The sequence below is a fragment of the Ranitomeya variabilis genome, chromosome 7, assembly GCF_051348905.1.
Source record: "Ranitomeya variabilis isolate aRanVar5 chromosome 7, aRanVar5.hap1, whole genome shotgun sequence".
NCBI lineage: Eukaryota > Metazoa > Chordata > Amphibia > Anura > Dendrobatidae > Ranitomeya > Ranitomeya variabilis.
In genome coordinates this window covers 127,408,584-127,428,840 of record NC_135238.1, presented here as the reverse complement: position 1 = coordinate 127,428,840, position 20,257 = coordinate 127,408,584, and the positions used below count along the sequence as shown (strand labels likewise).

The window sequence follows — 20,257 nt, the reverse complement described above, 5'->3', positions numbered from 1 at the left end:
ATCGTGGGATGAAGGATGATCAGGGTGTGGATCAAGTGATACAGACTTTAGGCTGGTGATACTGGACCATGGGGAAGAATGTGTGGTGCTACCAAGCTTGCTGGAAGCATTATCTGCTATCCAATCAACCACCTCTTTCCACTGCTCTGGCTTCAGAAGTGGTGTACCGTACATCCTAGCAAACTGAGACAGGAACCTATGTGTCATGGATTGGCATGTTTCTTGTGCTCCAGCAACAGGCGTTGTCGCAACTGCCCCACGTCCTCTGCATCTACATGCACTATCATCAGCAAATCCACTTCCGCATCCCTTAATGCACGCCTTATGCATTTTGTAATTGATAGGTCTCTTGAAACCAAGTTTATTTTTAATAAAAGAAAAAAATTAATCACCTTCAGCAATCAAAAAGGTTTTTGTGAGTTTACTCCACCGTAATGTAACAGAAAGAACACAAAACTGTGTGAATGACAATCAAATTCAATCCCGAAAAATGTTTCAATGCTTTTTCTCAGTCTTAGATATCACAGAATTGTTCACAAAGCACTTAGCACTGTATGGCTGAGAAATGGAAGCCTACAAAATGTTCAAAAGTTTTTATTAACTTTTAGAGATCACAGAATTATTCAGAGACCACGTATCACCACTGTATGTCTGCGAAATGGAGGCCTAGAAAAATTATAAAAGCTTTTTAGAAGTTTTACAGAACACAGAAATGTTCACAGACTATTTAACACTGTACGTCTGAGAAACAGAAGCCTACAAAATTTTTAAAATCTTCTGTTCACTTTTAGAGATCAAAAAAATATTAACAGAGAATGTAACACTGTTTGTCTGAAAAATGGAGGCCTGCAAAATATGTGATAGCTTTTGTGCACTTTTAGAGATCACAGAAATTTACTCCACACTTACGGAATAGTGTATGGCTGATAAATGAAGCCCAGGAAAATGTTTCACCAATTTTTGTGTGTGTTATATAACAGAAAAAAAGACCTCAAAGCACGTAATACTTCAAGGATCAAAATATGTTCAATTTTTCCAGCACCCGCAAAAAAAATACAACATTATATTTGCGGACTGCAAAGGTCAAATCCCTGCTTACAGATTGGATTCTGTCACTCTTCCTGCTCCTGCAAATCTCTTTCACTACCTAGGCTAAATGCATATTGTACATGCTGCAAACTATTAGCCCTTAGAAAGGCTGTTAGTATAATGGCTCAGCTTCAACACCAGTATCAACACTACAGGCCTCTGATTCGTTATTCTGTACACAAATTCCTAGACAAACATTCTTTCCCTCCAATGCAAACTGTCACAGAACTATGCAATGGCATCAGTGTGCTGAGTTGGGGGTGCCTGTCCTTTTATGATATCTGCTGATGTCAGTCTGCCAGCCAATCACAGTAATGCCACAACCAATATGGCTACTGCATTACAGTGACAGGCATTCTCATTCTCATTCCCACATGCCTGTTGGCTGTGTAACAGGCACCAAAGATGCAGAGTGAGAATTTATGTTTTACGTCGATCACTGCCCATTACACGTTGAGTATCGAGCACATCCAAACACCGTGATACTCAATTGATAACTGAGTCTCACCAAGCACGTTTGCTCATTCATAATTGACAATAATATCTTGAATTTAACTGCTATTGGATCTGGAAGCTAGACCACTTTAATTTCTTGAAATGGAATATTCCCTTATCCGCCTATTTCTAGTCATGAGTGCTATGACACATGGTATATAATACTTGCCAACTCTACAATAACTGTTCCAAAAATGCCTTTGGCATTCATAGTAGCACAAAAACTGTGCACCGGAGCTTTTTGGCATGCAATTCCATGGCTAAGCAGCTGCATGTAAGAATTACATCATCAAGAATATGCCAATAATCAGAAAAAGTAATGTAAAGCATGCCACAATTTGACTTGTAGAAAAAGTGATTTGTGGAATGACTAAACAAGTTTCTCTATCTGGTAGCCTGATGGATAAGTCTAGATTAGCACATGCCAGGTAAATATTAGCTGCCAGGCTGCACTGTGCCAGCTCTAATGTTTTGTGTAGGTAGGAAAGTGCTATGAGACTTTTTTCAGGTATTGGACTTATTCCTTCAGATCCAGTGAATAGAAATCTCAAACGAGTCACCCCCTGATGACAACTAATTTGAGGGTGGAACTTGAAGGTGTGGGGCAGCATCGGTGTCACTCACTGCTTCTGTCTCCACCCCCTGACGACATCTTCTATGGACACTGTGAGGAGTGAGTGTCACCCCAACCTCCTGTGACATCAGTTTTGAGATTCTTCTCAAACGAATCATCATAGAAAGTACAGTAAAAAAGCATATTTAGAGATCAGGTAGATAGCGAGAAGTGTAGGGTGTTTAAAGGAAATTTTCAAAGTGGTTAGGGTGTAAAAATAGATATTTAGTAAATATATTTTAGATGCCGGACCATCCTTTTAACATACTAATTTGGATACTTTCTGTAAATAGAAGGATTTTGGACTGGACATTTTTGGAAAATGGGAAGGCAAAATCTATTATCTTACAGTACCATTGAACCAGGAACATTTTTCTGGCTGCCATAATTGGGATTGAGAAGGATTTTTTTCTCAGTTGTTTTTTTGCCTTCCACTAGATTAAAAGCTTTATAGTTTACAACAGGATTATATTTTAGACTTAATTAACCTGTTTATAACTTTATCAACTGTGTAACTACATATACTCATTTTCATTTGCAGCATGCGGCTTATTGGCTATGCTACTTATTACCGTATTCCTGGATCCAATTGATCATAAAATTGAAAATACAAATGCAGGCTACTATGAAAACTTCTGGGACCCATGTCTGGCCACTGTGAAGCATCTTCATGATAGACGCCAGTGCCTCCTGATTCCTTTAACAGTTTATAGTGGAATTATACAGGGGTTCATATTGAGTGATTACACAAAGGTAAGCATCTGCTTTTTATTTTTTGCATTTTTTGCTTTGAAAGCATCAACCCCTACCTGCACGAATAGAAACATCATGGTGATCAGGTAATCTCAGTGTATCTTGTACTTTTACAGTTGATTTATGGATTGGACATGATTGATGGGCCGCACCATCATTTGCGGGTTCTGACTGTATAATATAAATGGGTTATAGGATGTTTCGCCCCCAGCAGTTCGCCCCGGGTACATTATGTTCGTGACACCAAGTTGATTTGGCCGCCAGGGCAGTGGGGTACTCGGTACCGGGTCCTGTACTTGAAGGGGACGTCACGGTGGCTGTAACCTGGTCCTTGGCCCTGGGTGCCCAAGTAAAGGGAAATGTCTTTAAAGGGAGTTTAAGAATAAAGTTTGTTCGTGACGCCACCTGTGGCATTCGGTCAGTAGGGACCGACACTGCTGAAAGGGGTTCTCTGGGGTGATGGTATGGCAGCTGGATGATATAACTTCCCACAGGTGAAGTAAATGTACTCGGGGTGAACTGCTGGGGGCGAACTGCTGGGGCGAAATATCCAAATCCCGTGCTTTCTCAAGGAAACGTAACATAGTGCATGTTAATCATTCACATCAGTGTACAACCATTATTTGCATACTCTGGATTGTAGATTTATAAAAATATATTTTTTTTTATACGAGAACTAACGCATTTATTTCATTATTTCTTTTGAAGTCCTATGTCACTTGTTCTTTGGGATTGCGATATGTCGGTTATGTGATCATTGTTTATGGAGCAACTACCTCGATTTTTTCATATGTGTTTGGGAAATTGTCAGAGCACATAAGCAGAATTACCTTCTTTACTTCAGGTAAGGTTTTAATTTCTTACTGGATAAATTTGTTATAATAAAACTTGTAATATTGTATACATTTCTCTATCTACAGTATTCTATTCTGAATTCCATGGAAACATCACTAAAATGGGCAATAAGGAATGTATACATATGTAAAATCATACATGAAAAGTATCTTTATGTACTGTCATGGGTTCCATGCTTGGTATACTGTTTTTTGTTTTTTTTTTAAATGAAGTTGCATTTTCATTTTGTATTTTTGCTGAAGACAAATTACATATATAATAAGTATAAATGTGCCAGGTTTACACAATGCTGATTTATATGTGATTTTTTAAAATTATTTTTAAGCAAAGTGGGGATCCAGAAGAGAAACACATGTTTAAGTTTTGCTTTTTACCTACCCACTAGCCCTTCTTATAATCCAGTTTTGATGAGGATTTTGTGTGCAATTTTATCCTCTATCTGCACTGCCTGCAAGTGGTGTCAGCTGTATATAGCTCCATACAGATGTCTTAGGGTACCGTCACACAGTACCATTTTGATCGCTACGACGGCACGATTCGTGACGTCGCAGCGATCGTATGATTATCGCTCCAGCGTCGTAGACTGCGGTCACACGGTGCAATCACGGCGCTGGAGCGATGCCGAAGTCCCCGGGTAACCAGGGTAAACATCGGGTTACTAAGCGCAGGGCCGCGCTTAGTAACCCGATGTTTACCGTGGTTACCAGCGTAAACGTAAAAAAAACAAACAGTACATACTTACATTCCGGTGTCTGTCCTCCGGCGTCTCAGCTTCTCTGCACTGTGTAAGCACAGCGGCCGGAAAGCAGAGCGGTGACGTCAGACGTCACCGCTGTGCTCGCTTTCTGGCTGGCCGGCGCTCACAGTGCAGAGAAGCTGAGACGCCGGAGGACAGACACCGGAATGTAAGTATGTACTGTTTGTTTTTTTTACGTTTACGCTGGTAACCACGGTAAACATCGGGTTACTAAGCGCGGCCCTGCGCTTAGTTACCCGATGTTTACCCTGGTTACAAGCAAACACATCGCTGGATCGCTGTCACACACAACGGATCCAGCGATGTCAGCGGGAGATCAAGCGACGAAAGAAAGTTCCATACGATCTGCTACGACGTACGATTCTCAGCAGGATCCCTGATCGCTGCTGCGTGTCAGACACTGCGATATCGTATGGATATCGCTAGAACGTCACGAATCGTACCGTCGTAGCGATCAAAGTGTGACTGTGTGACGGTACCCTTAGTCAATAGAATCTCCTGCATCAAACAGTTAAACAAAGAAAGGGACAACCCTTTGTCACTTTGCTGGTGACTATTGAATTATGGGATGCCAATGGAAAGTCATGGTCTCTAAGGTGCTAAAAAAAGGTGCCAATGTCTGAAAACGGTCAATAACTAACACGAACTACCAGAACCAAGGTCTAATGGAATGTTATCACTGACAGAAGTATTGCTGTCTAAAAAAGCAAATAAAGCAATGCTGAGTGAATTTTGTAGTTTTAGGCCTAAGAGAGTTTGTATAGTTTAGGAATCTATCTTTAAAGAGGTATTCTCATATCCAAGATCCTAACCCAATATGTAGTATTTGTAATAATAGCAATAATAGCAAATATCTCCAATTAGAAAATATACATTTCTAATTGGAGGTATTTGCTAATATTACTATTATCACTCCTACTACATATTGGGGTAAGATCTTGGATATGATGGGAATACCCCTTTAATTTAAGGCCTTTCATTGCCAGGAGTTTCTGGTTGGTAGCTAGTAAAATTTTCACACTTTTGATATGTGCAAATAATCTAAATCACAAAATCATATAAAATACCCATATATTTTCTAAAGGTACATTGATATTATATTCTATACTAGCTGTACTACCCGGCTTCGCCCGGAGTAATAACTGCTGTTAGCAAAATAGAATGTGTTAACAAAAATTTATTCTGCACAAAAAAAACACAAAACAAATAGATAGAAATGTAATTATTAAAAGGCAAAAAATAAGCTAATAGAAGCATTTTACAACATATATTTCAACACCAGAGATATTCCACACAGATTTAACTAAATTGGCCAAGTAATGTGAAGTAATCTTCTACTACTTATTCGAGAGCCTTTTGATAAACGACATTCTTAGTTTTTCCTTCAGGTGCAAAGACAAACAGATTTTTGGCTGTTCCAACTCTTGAACAGGCCACATAAAGTTGACCATGAGAAAAGCATGGAGATTGTAAATCTAAGCTAGCTGAAGAGCCCGGCGTTGCCTGGGCATAGTAAATATCTGTGGTTAGTTATAGCACCTAACTTCTCTTATTTTCCCATCACGCCTCTCATTTTCCCCATCACATCTTTCATTTTCCCCCTCACATCTCTCATTTTCTCCCTCACACCTCTCATTTTCCCCCTCACTCCTCTTATTTTCCCCCTCACTCCTCTCATTCCCCCCTAACACTTGTCATTTCGACCTCACATCTGTCATTTTCCGATCACTCCACTATTTTCCCTCACTCCTCTCATTTTGCACTCACACCTTTTCATTTTCACCTCACACCTCTCATTTTCACCTCAGTATATACATGTTTGTCATCTCCCTTATATATAGTATACACCTGTATGTCATCTCCTGTATATAGTATATACCTGTATGTCATCTCCCCTGTATATAGTATATACCTGCTGTGTGTCATCTCCCCTGTATATAGTATATACCTGTATGTCATCTCCTCCTATATATAGTATATACCTGTATGTAATCTCCTCCTGTATATAGTATATACCTGTGTGTCATCTCACCTATATATAGTATATATCTGTGTGTCATCTCCTCCTGTATATAGTATATACCTGTATGTCATCTCTTCCTATACATAGCATATACCTGTATGTCATCTCCTCCTGTATATACTATATACCTGTAGGTAATCTGCTCCTGTATATAGTATATACCTGTGTGTCATCTCCTTCTGTATATAGTATATACCTGTATGTCATCTCCTGCTGTATGTAGTATGTACCTGTATGTCATCTCCTCCTCTATATAGTATATACCTGTGTGTCATCTCTCCTGTATATAGTATATATCTGTGTGTCATGTCATCTCCTCCTGCATATAGTATATACCTGTGTGTCATCTCCCCTGTAAATAGTATATACCTGTGTGTCATCTCCTCCTGTATTAGACCTCGTTCACACGTTATTTGGTCAGTATTTTTACCTCAGTATTTGTAAGCTAAATTGGCAGCCTGATAAATCCCCAGCCAACAGTAAGCCCACCCCCTGGCAGTATATATTAGCTCACACATACACATAATAGACTGGTCATGTGACTGACAGCTGCCGGATTCCTATATGGTACATTTGTTGCTCTTGTAGTTTGTCAGCTTATTAATCAGATTTTTATTTTTGAAGGATAATACCAGACTTGTGTGTGTTTTAGGGCGAGTTTCGAGTGTCAAGTTGTGTGTGTTGAGTTGCGTGTGGCAACATGCATGTAGCGACTTTTGTGAGATGAGTTTTGTGTGGCGACATGCGTGTAGCAACTATTTGTGTGTCGAGTTGCATGTGACAGGTTAGTGTAGCAAGTTGTGTGCAGCAAGTTTTGCGCATGGCGAGTTTTGCGCGTGGCGAGTTTTATGTGTGGTGCCTTTTGAGTATGTGCAAGTTTTGTGTGAGGCAACTTTTGCATGTGTTGCAACTTTTGTGCATGTGGCAATTTTTCCGCGTGTGCAAGTTTTGCGTGTGGCGAGTTTTCCATGAGGTGAGTTTTGCACATGTGGTGAGTTTTGCATGTGGAGAGTTTTGCGCGTGGCGAGTTTTGAGCGGCGACTTTTGTGTTTCAACTTTTATGTGGCGAGGTTGGTGTATGTGTGGTGAAATGTGCGCTGAGGGTGGTATATGTGTTCGAGCACGTGGTAGTGTGTGGCGCATTTTGTGTGTGTGTTCATATCCCCGTGGTGGTGTGGTGATTATCCCATGTCGGGGCCCCACCTTAGCAACTGTACAGTATATACTCTTTGGTGCCATCACTCTCATTCTTTAAGTCCCCCTTGTTCACATCTGGCAGCTGTTAATTTGCCTCCAACACTTTTCCTTTCATTTTTTCCCCATTATGTAGATAGGGGCAAAATTGTTTGGTGAATTGGAAAGCGCGGGGTTAAAATTTCACCTCACAACATAGCTTGGACGCTCTCAGGCTCCAGACGTGTGACTGTGCAAAATTTTGTGCCTGTAGCTGCGACGGTTCAGATGCCAATCCCGGACATACATACACACATACACACATACACACATTCAGCTTTATACTGTATATTAGATTATACAAGATTGAGTCATTTATCATAAATTACATGTTTCATAAAAATGCTTAAAAATTAACTTTTCCCCTATGGATGATATGGGAAAGAAAGATTTGATTTTTGGATCTCAACATATACGATAACTTGGTTTTCAAGTGAGAAAAGCTGCTGTCTCTCTTCATTATCATCACATGCATATTTTCACCAATAGTTACATAAAGTGGAGGTTCAGCTTTAGGGGTTACCTGATGATAAGCTGATTCCAAGGTTTACTTCTGCTCCTGGTATCAGGCAAGAAGGGTTTAGTGATGAGATTTAGTTTTCATCGAGGCAGCTGAATGATTTCCAGCTATTAGTTTGAATACATGCTGGGATTCCCTAGCAACCAGGCAACCCCCACATGTACTTAGGCTGGCTAGCAGCCGTAAATCATTCAGCTGAGGTGATGAAAACTAAATCTCTGAACACTAACAAATACTCGGAGACCACCCGAGCGTGCTCAGGAAAACCCGAGAAATGAGTATACTCGCTCATCACTAGAAGGGTTCAATTATCTCTGCTGGCTGCCAGGCTGAACGCTGAAATCATGCCAATGTTCAGCATGGCATTTGGATGTAGCAGTGCTAGACTTGTCGGAGGACAACTGGACTATCTTCTCTTCGGACAGGTGAGGAATATGGTTATTATTTTTTCTTTTACAGGAAACATGGGCATCAATGGATTAGGCATAAAGGTTAGAGATGGGCGAGTGTACTCGTTGCTCGGCTGGTCTCCGAGTATTTGTAAGTGCTTGGAGATTTACAGCTGATAGACAGCTTGATTACATGTGGGGATTCCCTAGCAACCAGGCAAACCCCACATGTACTCAGGCTGGCTAGCAGTCGTAAGTCATGCAGCTGAGTCAACAAAAACTAAATATCCGAGCAGTTACAAATACTCAGAGACCAAATTTTTTTTTTTTTGCTTAAAAAAAAGAGTCACTGTCTTTATTTCAATTAAAGGACTTTATTCAGGCTGTGTTTTTTTTTACAATCTTACTATGGGGTTAGTAATTGGGGCATCTTGCAGTTGCTTATCGATTACTAACCCCTTTGCTTGGTGTCAGCGGACATATAACAGCTGACATCAACCCGAAACCTGTTACCCCACTTACCATCACACTAGGGCAAGTGGGAAAACTGGGAAAAGCACCATAATTGGTGCATATAATAGATGTGCCTTTTCTGAGGCAGCTGTGAACTGCTATTTTTTGGCTGAGGAGGGTCAATATCCATTGGCCACTTCCCAGTCTGAGAATACCAGCCCCCAGCTGTCTGATTTAGCTTGGCTTGCTGTTGAAAATAGGCAGGACCCCATGGTGTTTTTTTATTATGTATTTAAATAATTTAAAAAAAGCATTGGACCCCTCTATTCTTGATAACCAGCCATGATAAATCTGACTGCTGGGGGTTGCTGCCCACAGCTGTCAGTTTTGCCTGCACTAGTTAGCAAGAATAGAAGGGACCTCACATCAATTTTTTATTTTTTTATAGCACAGAAAAGCAGCAAAAAAAATGAGAACTTAAAACTTAACATTTGATATTTCCATTAAAATGACATGACAAAACACACATAGAAATCAGAACTCCCAGCAGGGCCAATCACCATGTAAGCCACAAAAAAAAAACTGGGGACTGATTACACAGGTCAACAAAAAAATTTTTTTTTTCTGGTGTCCAAAATATTTTAATGAATTTGGGGTATTTTTGGGGTGCTGATTCTGAATATGCTATCAGTTTTGCCAGATTGGCTCAAGTTTTTGAGATTTTTGGTATCTTATTTATAGCACTTGTTGGTAAATGCGACGCATCATCTCATTAATTTCTTTGGATTAGTACTTGAACTGAGCAGTTCTCAATATAGTTTTGTGTTAATTAGTGTTCTAAAAGTTTGTTCATAGCTTGGTTTTTGCACTAACTTTATGTTGTTGTCTGTTTTCCAGTGAAAAGCATGAACTCATCAAGAAGAAGTTGTCTTAACGATCCAGACTCATTCTGTTACATTTGTGGTGAATACACACTGCCAAAACATAGAAGAAACATAACAGACTTCGTAAAAAAAGTGTATTTTGCCTATTTTGGGGTTATGCTTGGGGACCAAGACAAGTTTTGGGCACCACACATAGTGTGCAAAGCATGTATCGAATTATTACGAAAATGGACCAAAGGACAAAGAAAAAGCTTCAAATTTGGTGCTCCAATGGTGTGGAGAGAGCCAAAAAATCATCATGATGACTGTTATTTCTGTGCAGTGCAAGTGCAAGGATTCAATAAGCATAAGAAACGAAAATGGGAGTAACATGGAATCTGCAAGAAGGCCTGTCCCTCATTGTGAAGATGTGCCTGTACCTGTGTTTACCATAAATAACAGTCATCATGATGATTTTTTGGCTCTCTCCACACCATTGGAACACCAAATTTGAAGCTTTTTCTTTGTCCTTTGCTCCATTTTCGTAATAATTCGATACATGCTTTGCACACTATGTGTGGTGCCCAAAACTTGTCTTGGTCCCCAAGCATAACCCCAAAATAGGCAAAATACACTTTTTTTACGAAGTCTGTTATGTTTCTTCTATGTTTTGGCAGTGTGTATTCACCACAAATGTAACAGAATGAGTCTGGATCGTTAAGACAACTTCTTCTTGATGAGTTCATGCTTTTCACTGGAAAACAGACAACAACATAAAGTTAGTGCAAAAATCAAGCTATGAACAAACTTTTAGAACACTAATTAACACAAAACTATATTGAGAACTGCTCAGTTCAAGTACTAATCCAAAGAAATTAATGAGATGATGCGTCACATTTACCAACAAGTGCTATAAATAAGATACCAAAAATCTCAAAAACTTGAGCCAATCTGGCAAAACTGATGACATATTCAGAATCAGCACCCCAAAAATACCCTAAATTCGATGAAATATCTTTGGCACCAAAAATGCTGTTGACCAGTGTTATGATACAAGAAATCTACCAGTTCAACTGGAAATTTGATGTAAAAAAAGACACGGGGGGCTGTCATGACCCTGGACAGGATGGTTCCTCTTTCATCATGGTCAGGTAAGGGTTAACCTTAGCTAGCCTCTCATTGGTTATGGGGCCGGTGATATGGGTGTTATGGGATGTTGGTGATACTTCCGTATACTCGGCTAGTGGTTTCTGACCCAGGTTACTTCCGTAATTGTTGTGCCTCTGTGCTTGTGTACCTTGCTGTGTATGACCCGGTTTGTCCACTGACTCTGTATCCTGCTTTTTACTGCCCTGTCTCTCCTGGTTATCTGACCTCCTTGGCTTGTCTCCGTTTACTCTTTGTCTTATCCCTAGGTACTATGCTCTCGTCTGGCTTTTGACCCTCTGCTTTCTTTGACCATGTGTACTGTCTTTGCCTTGCACACTGTGCATTCAGTTGCCTTCTCTGCACTCATGCATGGTGGCTCCGCCCCCTGGTCACGTGACTGCTCAGTGCCAGGTCCTGTGCGCTGCTCTCTGCTTATTCTCAGGTCCTTGTGCCTGCACTCCCTGCTCATTCACGTGACCCCTAATAGCGCCCCCTAGGCAGTGCCAGTGACACCACCGATGTCATCACATTATCACCAACCTTATACAATTTTTCAGGGGGGTCTTGTGTGTTGTTATGGACCCGCTGCAAGCTCTGTCAGATCGGGTATCTAACCTGACTAAAATGATGCAGAACCTCTCTGTAGAGTAAAGAGCATTGGTTGCTTTGCACCAACAGGTGCAGAGGGAGTTGGCAGATACAGCAAATACTGTTCACAGTGCCTCTTCTTCAACTGGCAATGGGGAGGGTACTGTGTCTGATGTTTCCCTATCCTCTCCTGAACCCGCTGTCAAACATCCAGATACCTTTTCTAGGGATACGAAAAAATTCCGGGTGTTTTAAGGAAAGTTGTAAATTACATTTTTCTCTGCATCCTCGGTCCTCGGGTAGTGAGAGTCAAAGGGTGGGGATAGTTATTTCCCTGTTAAGTGAGGGGCCGCAATCCTGGGCTTTCTCCCTTTCCCCTACCTCCCCGGAGTGAATGTCTGATGATCTGTTCTTCGAGTCCTTGGGTCTTATGTATGATTACCCGGTTAATGTGAGATTGGCAGAGGACACAATTATAAGTCTCACCCAGGGAAAGAGCTCTGCTGAGTGGTACTGTTCCGAGTACAGGCGGTGGGCATCCGAGGTTTCCTGGAATGACTTGGCACTCAGGTGACTGTTCTGATGGGGTCTCTCTGAACATTTGAAGGATGCTTTGGCCCTGCATCCACCAGCCAATTTCCTGGAGGAGGCCATGACCCAGACCATCTGTATGGACCGCAGACTGAGAGAGAGAGAGGAGTAGTGATGCGAGATGTACCTCTTTTGCCAGTGAAACTGGAGTCTCTGTTGTCGGTTGAGCCCATGGAGGTTGGGGCTGTCTCCATGAGGGAGAAGGAGAGAAGACGTCGCAGAGAGAAAATACTCTGTTTCTATTGTGGATCACCCGGACATTGGATAAAGGACTGTCCCTTTTTCCCCCCAGATTCCAAGGTCTCAGGAAACAACTAGGTCTAGCTAACTGCCGAGGAGGTTATCCAGACCCACAGGTACTTTTTTCCTCAGCCTTCAAACTATTGTTGAAAGTGGAAGTTTGTGTAAACAATTGTTTTTTTCCCCTATTCTGCTTTTGTGGATTGCGGGTCATCAGCAAACTTGATTGACTCGAGGCTTGTGGCCCACTGTGAGATAGGGACAGTTAGATTGGACAAATCCATGAGAGTGGTGGCTATTGACTCAACCCCGTTCACCAAGGATGGGATCTGTTCTATTACTAAACAATTCATCCTTAAGGTGGTGTCTGTGCATCTGGCGCATATAGCTTGTTACTAGTGATGAGCGAGCACTGAAATGCTCAGGTGCTTATTGCTCGGGTCGAACAGATTGGTATACTCGGGTACTCGGCCAGAACAATGAGCCCAATGTAAGTCTATGGGAGACCAAAGTATTTTTACCGCGATCCCACCCAGGGGGTCCTTTCAAGGTCTAAAAACGTCCGAAAATCATGGAAACACTGCTCAAATGACACAGAAACATCATGGGGATCGCCCCTGGAAGCATTCCTGACTCCGAGTTCACAGCTTTAAACATTTTTTTCTGAGATTCATGCCATTTTTCCCAGTGCCACAAAAAACACACTAAAACAAAACCAAAACGGATTTTGCTAGGAAATATGTTAAAGTACATCCTTTGCGGGTTAATGACTTGCCTGTAAGGCCAAATAATTAAACCTAGACCGAAAACTTCCTCCCGCTTTTAGGCTTAGTTCAGACGCAGCGTTTTTGAAGCGTTTTTCAACTTTAACATTGCTTTCAACCACTACAAATGCATTCACTGGGAAATGTCATTGTAACATTTAACACCCCTAGCTGGCCATGTGGTGTGTGACACATAAGCATACCCATCTTGTTTCATTTATGATGAAGGGACTCTTAAAGTCACAGAGCCTATTTTTACTGGTGCATCAGGCGGCATTAATCTTTTTAAAGGGCCATTATTAAACATTGGGTCTCCTAAACTGTTGTTGCCTATGCTGTGAGTGGATGGGCTGCCAAGAATTACGACGCACCACAATACCCCTTACATAAGATGTCAAGGAGGGCCTCCTGAAAAAATATTGCATTGAATGCAAGGCCTGCCCTGCTACCAATTCATATGCACACCAATAAGCCATTTGAACCCAAATACTGGATGGCCCCATGCAAATCAACTTCACAATATGCATTTTGTACGCCCATACTCCTTTGTTTTACACATTGGCAGCAAGGCCAGCCTTGCTGCATAGTCAGTTATATGCACCCCATTACGCCCTGGAACCCACATACTGGATGGGCCCATGAAAATCCACTTCACAATATTCATTTTGTACTCCCATACTCCTTTGGTTTACACATTGGCAGCAAGGCCAGCCCTGCTGCATAGTCATATGCACCCCATTATGCTTTGGAACCAACATACTGGATGGGCCCATGAAAATCCACTTCACAATATGCATTTTGTACTCCCATACTCCTTTGTTTTATACATTGGCAGGAAGGCCAGCCCTGCTACATAGTCATATGGACCCCATTACGCCTTGGAATCCACATACTGGATGGGCCCATGAAACTCCACTTCATAATATGCATTTTATACTCCCATACTCCTTTGTTTTACACATTGGCAGCAAGGCCAGCCCTGCTGCATAGTCAGTCATATGGACCCCATTACGCCTTGGAATCCACATACTGGATGGGCCCATGAAAATCCACTTGTATTTTTTAATGGTATGATGTTTCCCTCTTTGGAGAATTATTTACAGGAGAATTTGGCAATTTTATTTGCCATATTTTTAACACTAAGGTTCAGATACAACATTAAATAAGGCTAATACTTGCAATATAATGCAATTTTATTTCAAACTACAAAATTCAAGGAATAGTATGATTGAATAGTGTGAGTGCATACACTTTTGTATATGTTAACATACAAAGGTTAATAAGTACATATAAGGATTAAATACATATAGTGATTATGTATATATAAAGATTAACTACATACAGTATACTTACATCATCCACAAGAGGCATTTAAACATCATCCATCTGGAATATCAGAGAAGCAACACCAAGACAGAGAACCCCTGGGAGATAACCTACACTGCACGGGCGTCCCCAATTATGCAAGTATCAGCACACTGTACATGTACAGGCACCCCAGTTTTGGCATCTGTCTTATTCATGTTTCTCTGGTCTTGTACAGAGATTTACACTATGTACTAACTCTAGTTTCACCCAGCCCTTCAAGTGGCCAGCTTTCAAAGTTGAATGAATCTGAGATATCATGGAGTCATCAGAGGAGAGGCCATAAACTGCTAGAAAAAAGCCACAAGGATTTAGATCAAACCACCACAGGCACATTTTCAGTAAACCTTAATGTTTTACAATGAAAACAGCAAACATATAGAGGTGTAGAACTGTTTGTGATGTGAATAAACAAACATTTTTCAAGATTGTGTCACTATGAGCATTGTCTGCACAAAAGAGAAAGTACATGCATCAAAAATAATGGGATCACCACACCAATAGTTTTAGTACAAAAAGATAACAACATTTTTATTTGAAAACACCACACAAAGACTGTTAATTTAAAAACAATTAAAAAAACCCACAGACAAAATGGGAGGTTAGAGTCCGTACAAAATATGAGTTAAATACTCAAAGAAACATTGCACAGTCCATATTAGCTTTATACATATATATCAGAATGTGACCAAACTCAAGATAATATGGACCAGACAATATATGCATGCTGTTTTCCCCTTCAAAAAACAATCAAATACAGTTTTTACCCAAATACCCTGTTCAAGGCAGTATACATAATCGTGTGGCAATACCTCCCACAAAATGTCATCACAGCCCCTCTTGCTCAAAATTCTGTCACCTATAAAAGTACAGAACACGTTCACCCAGGTCATGTCGTCGGAGATAAAGAAAAGACAGAGTTAAGAAGTACGCCCAATGTAGGGGTGTGGGTCTCTGAGACTTCTAATGGAGGGCATGAGATGACAAACAATTCCCCAATGTGGGGTCCTTTTTTTATTAAACAAAATAGTGCCATCACAGCCCCCTTGCCCAAAATTCACCGTACAGAGCACGTTCACCCTGGTCATCTAGTGGCAGTTAAAGGACACATTGCAGTAGACAGATTTAAGAATTAGGGAGCTGACAAATAATTCCCCAATGAGGGGTCCTTTTTTAATAAATAAACAAGTGCCATCACAACCCCCTTGCCCAAAATCCAGTGGTTTATAACAGTACAGAGCACGTTAACCCTGGTGATCTAGTGGCAGTTAAAGGAGACATTGCAGGAGGCAAAGCTAAGAAGTAGGCCCAATGTAATGTATTGCCCAACTCCATAATGTGGGTCCTTTTGTTACTAAATAAATAAGGGCCATCACAGCCCCCTTGCCCAAAATTCACCGTACAGAGCACGTTCGCCCTGGTCATGTAGTGGCAGTTAAAGGACACATTGCAGGAGACAGAGTTGAGAAGTAGACCCAATTTAATGTAATGCTCAATTCCCCAATGTGGGGTCCTTTTTTTTACTGAATAAAATAGTGCCATCACAGCCCCCTTGCCCAAAATTCACCGTACAGAGCACGTTCACCCTGGTCATCTAGTGGCAGTTAAAGGAGACATTGCAGGAGACAGAGTTAAGAAGTAGGCCCAATTTAATGTAATGCCCAATTCCCCAATGTGGGGTCCTTTTTTACTAAATAAAATAGTGCAATCACAGCCCCATTGTCCAAAATTAACCGTACAGAGCATGTTCACCCTGGTCATCTAGTGACAGTTAAAGGAGACATTGCAGGAGACAAAGTTAAGAAGTAGGCCCAATTTAATGTAATGCCCAATTCCCCAATGTGGGGTCCTTTTTTTACTAAATAAAATAGTGCAATCACAGCCCCCCTGCCCAAAATTCACCGTACAGAGCACGGTCACCCTGGTCATCTAGGGCAGTTAAAGGACACTTTGCAGGAGACAGAATGAAGAAGTAGGCCCAAGGTAATGTAATGCCCATTTCCCCAATGTGGGGTCCTTTTTTGCTAAATAAAATAGTGCCATCACAGCCCCCTTGCCCAAAAATCATTGCACAGAGCACATTCACCCTGGTCATCTAGTGGCAGTTAAAGGACACATTGCAGAAGACAGAGTTTAGAAGTAGGCCCAATGCAATGTAATGCCTAATTCCCCAATGTGGGGGTCCTTTTTTTACTAAATAAAATAGTGCCATCACAGCCCCCTTGCCCAAAATTCACCGTACAGAGCACGTTCACCCTGGTCATCTAGTGGCAGTTAAAGGACACATTGCAGGAGACAGAGTTAAGATGTAGGGAGCTGACAAACAGTTCCCCAAAGGGGAGTCCTTTTTTTAATAAATGGTGCCATCACAGCCCCCTTGGCCAAAATTCACCATCCTACAACAGTACAGAGCACGTTCACCCTGGTCATATAGTGGATCTGGATGATGAAGACAAGGAGGAGGATAAGAACAAACAGACCAAATCTAGAAGTGTATACCCATGTGTGGTTGTGAAGAGGTGCATGAGAATACACCTCCCCAAAACAGAGAATGTATTTGAGGTTATGTTTGGCTGTTTTCACTTGGTGGGGTACAGAAGTCTTTCCCAATCCAGCCCTTGTTCATTTTTATAAGAGTCAGCCTGTCAGCTATTTCAGTTGACAGGTGGATGCGCTTATCTGTTATAATTCTACCAGCGGCACTAAAAACCCGCTCTGACAGAACGCTAGCAGCAGGGCATGCCAGGATCTCCAAGGCGTAGAGAGCCAGTTCATGCCACGTGTCCAGCTTGGATACCCAATAATTAAAAGGAACAGAGGAATCACGGAGGACGTTTGCACAATCTGCAAGGTACTCCCTCACCATCTTCCCAAACATTGCACTTTTGTGACAGCACCCCTTGCTTCTGTGCCGTCACGATGGGAGGGTCTAAGAAAACTGTCCCAGAACTTTGCCATTGTTCCCCTGCCTGAGCTGGATTGTACTTGTGTCTCTCTCGCTTGGACTCCTTCATTCTACAACAAACTCTGACGTCTGCTGCCAGCATTCTCACATTGGAATTTTCAAAGTAATTCCGCTACAAAGACCCTCGGTACTGCAACATTTTAGTACACCTCTCTGCCTCTGGCAGAAGATATTGAAGATTCTCCTTGTACGTGAGTCTAGAAGTATCACCAACCAGTAAAGAGTGTCACCCAAATTTTTATAATGCGAGGGTCACGTGAAATGCAGCGCAACATAAAGTCAGCCATGCGTGACAGACTGCTAACAGGCAAGACTTCCATGTCCTCACCAACAGGACGGCTGACCATGCTGTCCTCCTCCTCATCCTCCTACTCCCTGTCCTCAGGCCATCCAAGCTGAACAGAAGGTATGACAGCTGTGCTTGCAGTACCATCTATAGCACATGAAAGTAGCTCCTGTTCTTCCTCCTCCTCATTGCCTACCATGCGGTGTCATCCTAATATCTGACTGCTTTTTCAACGCTGTCCACAACTCTTCTGCATTGTGTGGTTTGTCACCTATGCAGATTAGCTTCAGCACAGTGTGTTGCTGCTTGGCTGAGGCAGTGCTGCAGTGCTTCCAGCTTCTGACTGATGTGTTGATTTCAGAGATGGAGGATGAAGAGGAGGAGGTTTAGGAGCTGTAGACTGTGGGGGAAACCCTGATTGATGTAGGGCCAGTATACCTCGGCGTGGGGAGGATGTGTTCCATCCCAAGGTCCGACTGGGTCCCGACTTCCACTATGTTAACCCAGTGTGCTGTCAGTGAAAGGTACCATCCTTGCCCACAAGCACTTGTCCACGTGTCCATGGTCAGGTGGACTTTCCCTGTAACAGCATTGCTGAGGGCATGGGTAATGTTGTGGGACACATGCTGGTGTAAGGCCGGTATGTCACACCGAGAGAAATAGTGGCAACTGGGCACCGAGTACCTTGGGATGGCCGCCGCCATCAGGTTGCGGATAGCTTCCATCTCAACTAACCTAAAAGGCAACGTTTCAAGGACTGTGGCCTGTGGGGCATTGGCTGGGTATTTCTGCTTGTGTTCCAAAGACTGGGGTATAGACAACTAAAGGCTGTGCTGGGACAAGGACGTGGACGGGCTTGATGATGGTGCTGCTTGACTGTGGGCAACAACAGGTGCAGGGCTAGAGGCATCTTCACATGCATGGTGTACTGGGGATTAGCTTCTACACAAAACAGTGGAAGAAGCAGTGGTGTGACCTGCAGACACTGGTCCTGGAGCCTGGGGTTCAGCCCACAAAGTCTGGTGCTTTGCTGCCTTGTGCCTGATCATGCTGGTGGTGGTCAGGCTGGTTGTTTTGCTACTCCTGCTGATGCGAGCATGGCAGGTGCTGCAAATGTTCTGTTTGAGGTTATCGGCAGAGTCTTTAAAAAAAAAACAGACTCGGGAAGATCTAACAGTTGGAATGGCAACTTCCCTCATGTTGGTGTTACTGGGAACGGATGCCCGCCTTCTGTCTGTGGCCACCACACTGCTTCTTCCTGCCTGTTGGGGTGATATGCCTCCTTCCCCATGTGTGTTGCTGCCCTTGCTCTGCATGTCCTCCTGCCAGGTTGGGTCAGTCACTATGTCATCCACCACCTCATCTTTCACATCCGCACCCTGCTCCTCCTCTTGACTTTCTGGCATTTGTGTCTCATCATTGTCCTCCTCTTCTGACACTTTCCTACCATTGCCTTCATGTGACTGGGGCTGGTCAAAGCTTTGGGCATCTCTACATGCGATCTCAGCTGTCACCACTTCAAGTTGACCGGCCTAAAGTCTGGAATCTTGATATGGAAAACTGAACAGCTCTTCAGAGTTTCCAAGTGTGGGATCAGTTGTCTCAGGGCACTTGGCATGGTGGGAGGAAATAGGATCAAGGTGAGGAATATCCGGGCCACACTCACTGCTACTCAGCATTGACTGTGTGGAAGACATGGTGGTGGTGGTGGTGGTGGCTAATTGACTTGAAGCATTATCTGCTATCCAACCAACAACCGTTTCACACTGCTCTGGTTTCAATAGTGGTGTGCTGCAGTCCCCTAGAAACTGGGACAGGAAGGTCGAGCGAGAAGATGTGGGTCTTTGTTGTGGCCCACTTTCACCTTGGCCACGGCCTCGTCCTCTGCATGCACCATCAGCATCACATCCACTTCCCCGTCCCTTTCCCCTTGCCTTGCCCATTTTAAAAGGACTACTGCACTATTTCCAAAGCTCAACACAAATGTATTTATTAGAAGCAAAATAATATCTGATCAGTATGCCTGCAAATCTATGATTTTTCAAACGCAAACACCAGGCAGGCCTCAGCCTAATAAAACAGACTATATTCTATTTTTTGGGCTTTTTTGTGAATTTAATTTATGCAAAATAGTGCTGTATATAATTAGAGTAACAGACAGGAAAAAATGGGAAACCGGCCTACAATGCCCAAACTTGGAGCATGCAGATATATGAGGCCTGTCATGGAAATATCACACTGCCAAATATGTGGCCTGTATTTTCTG

General features: G+C 42.3%; 1 protein-coding gene across 1 annotated transcript in view; it reads left to right on the top strand.

Annotated features, from left to right (window-relative positions):
- Positions 1–20,257, top strand: part of LOC143786372 (protein unc-93 homolog A-like) — a 270,274-nt gene that overhangs the window by 89,202 nt on the left and 160,815 nt on the right. The window contains exons 6-7 of the mRNA XM_077275711.1: positions 2,739–2,950; positions 3,659–3,794. Coding sequence (XP_077131826.1) covers positions 2,739–2,950; positions 3,659–3,794 — 348 coding nt within the window. The remainder of the gene's footprint in view (positions 1–2,738; positions 2,951–3,658; positions 3,795–20,257) is intronic.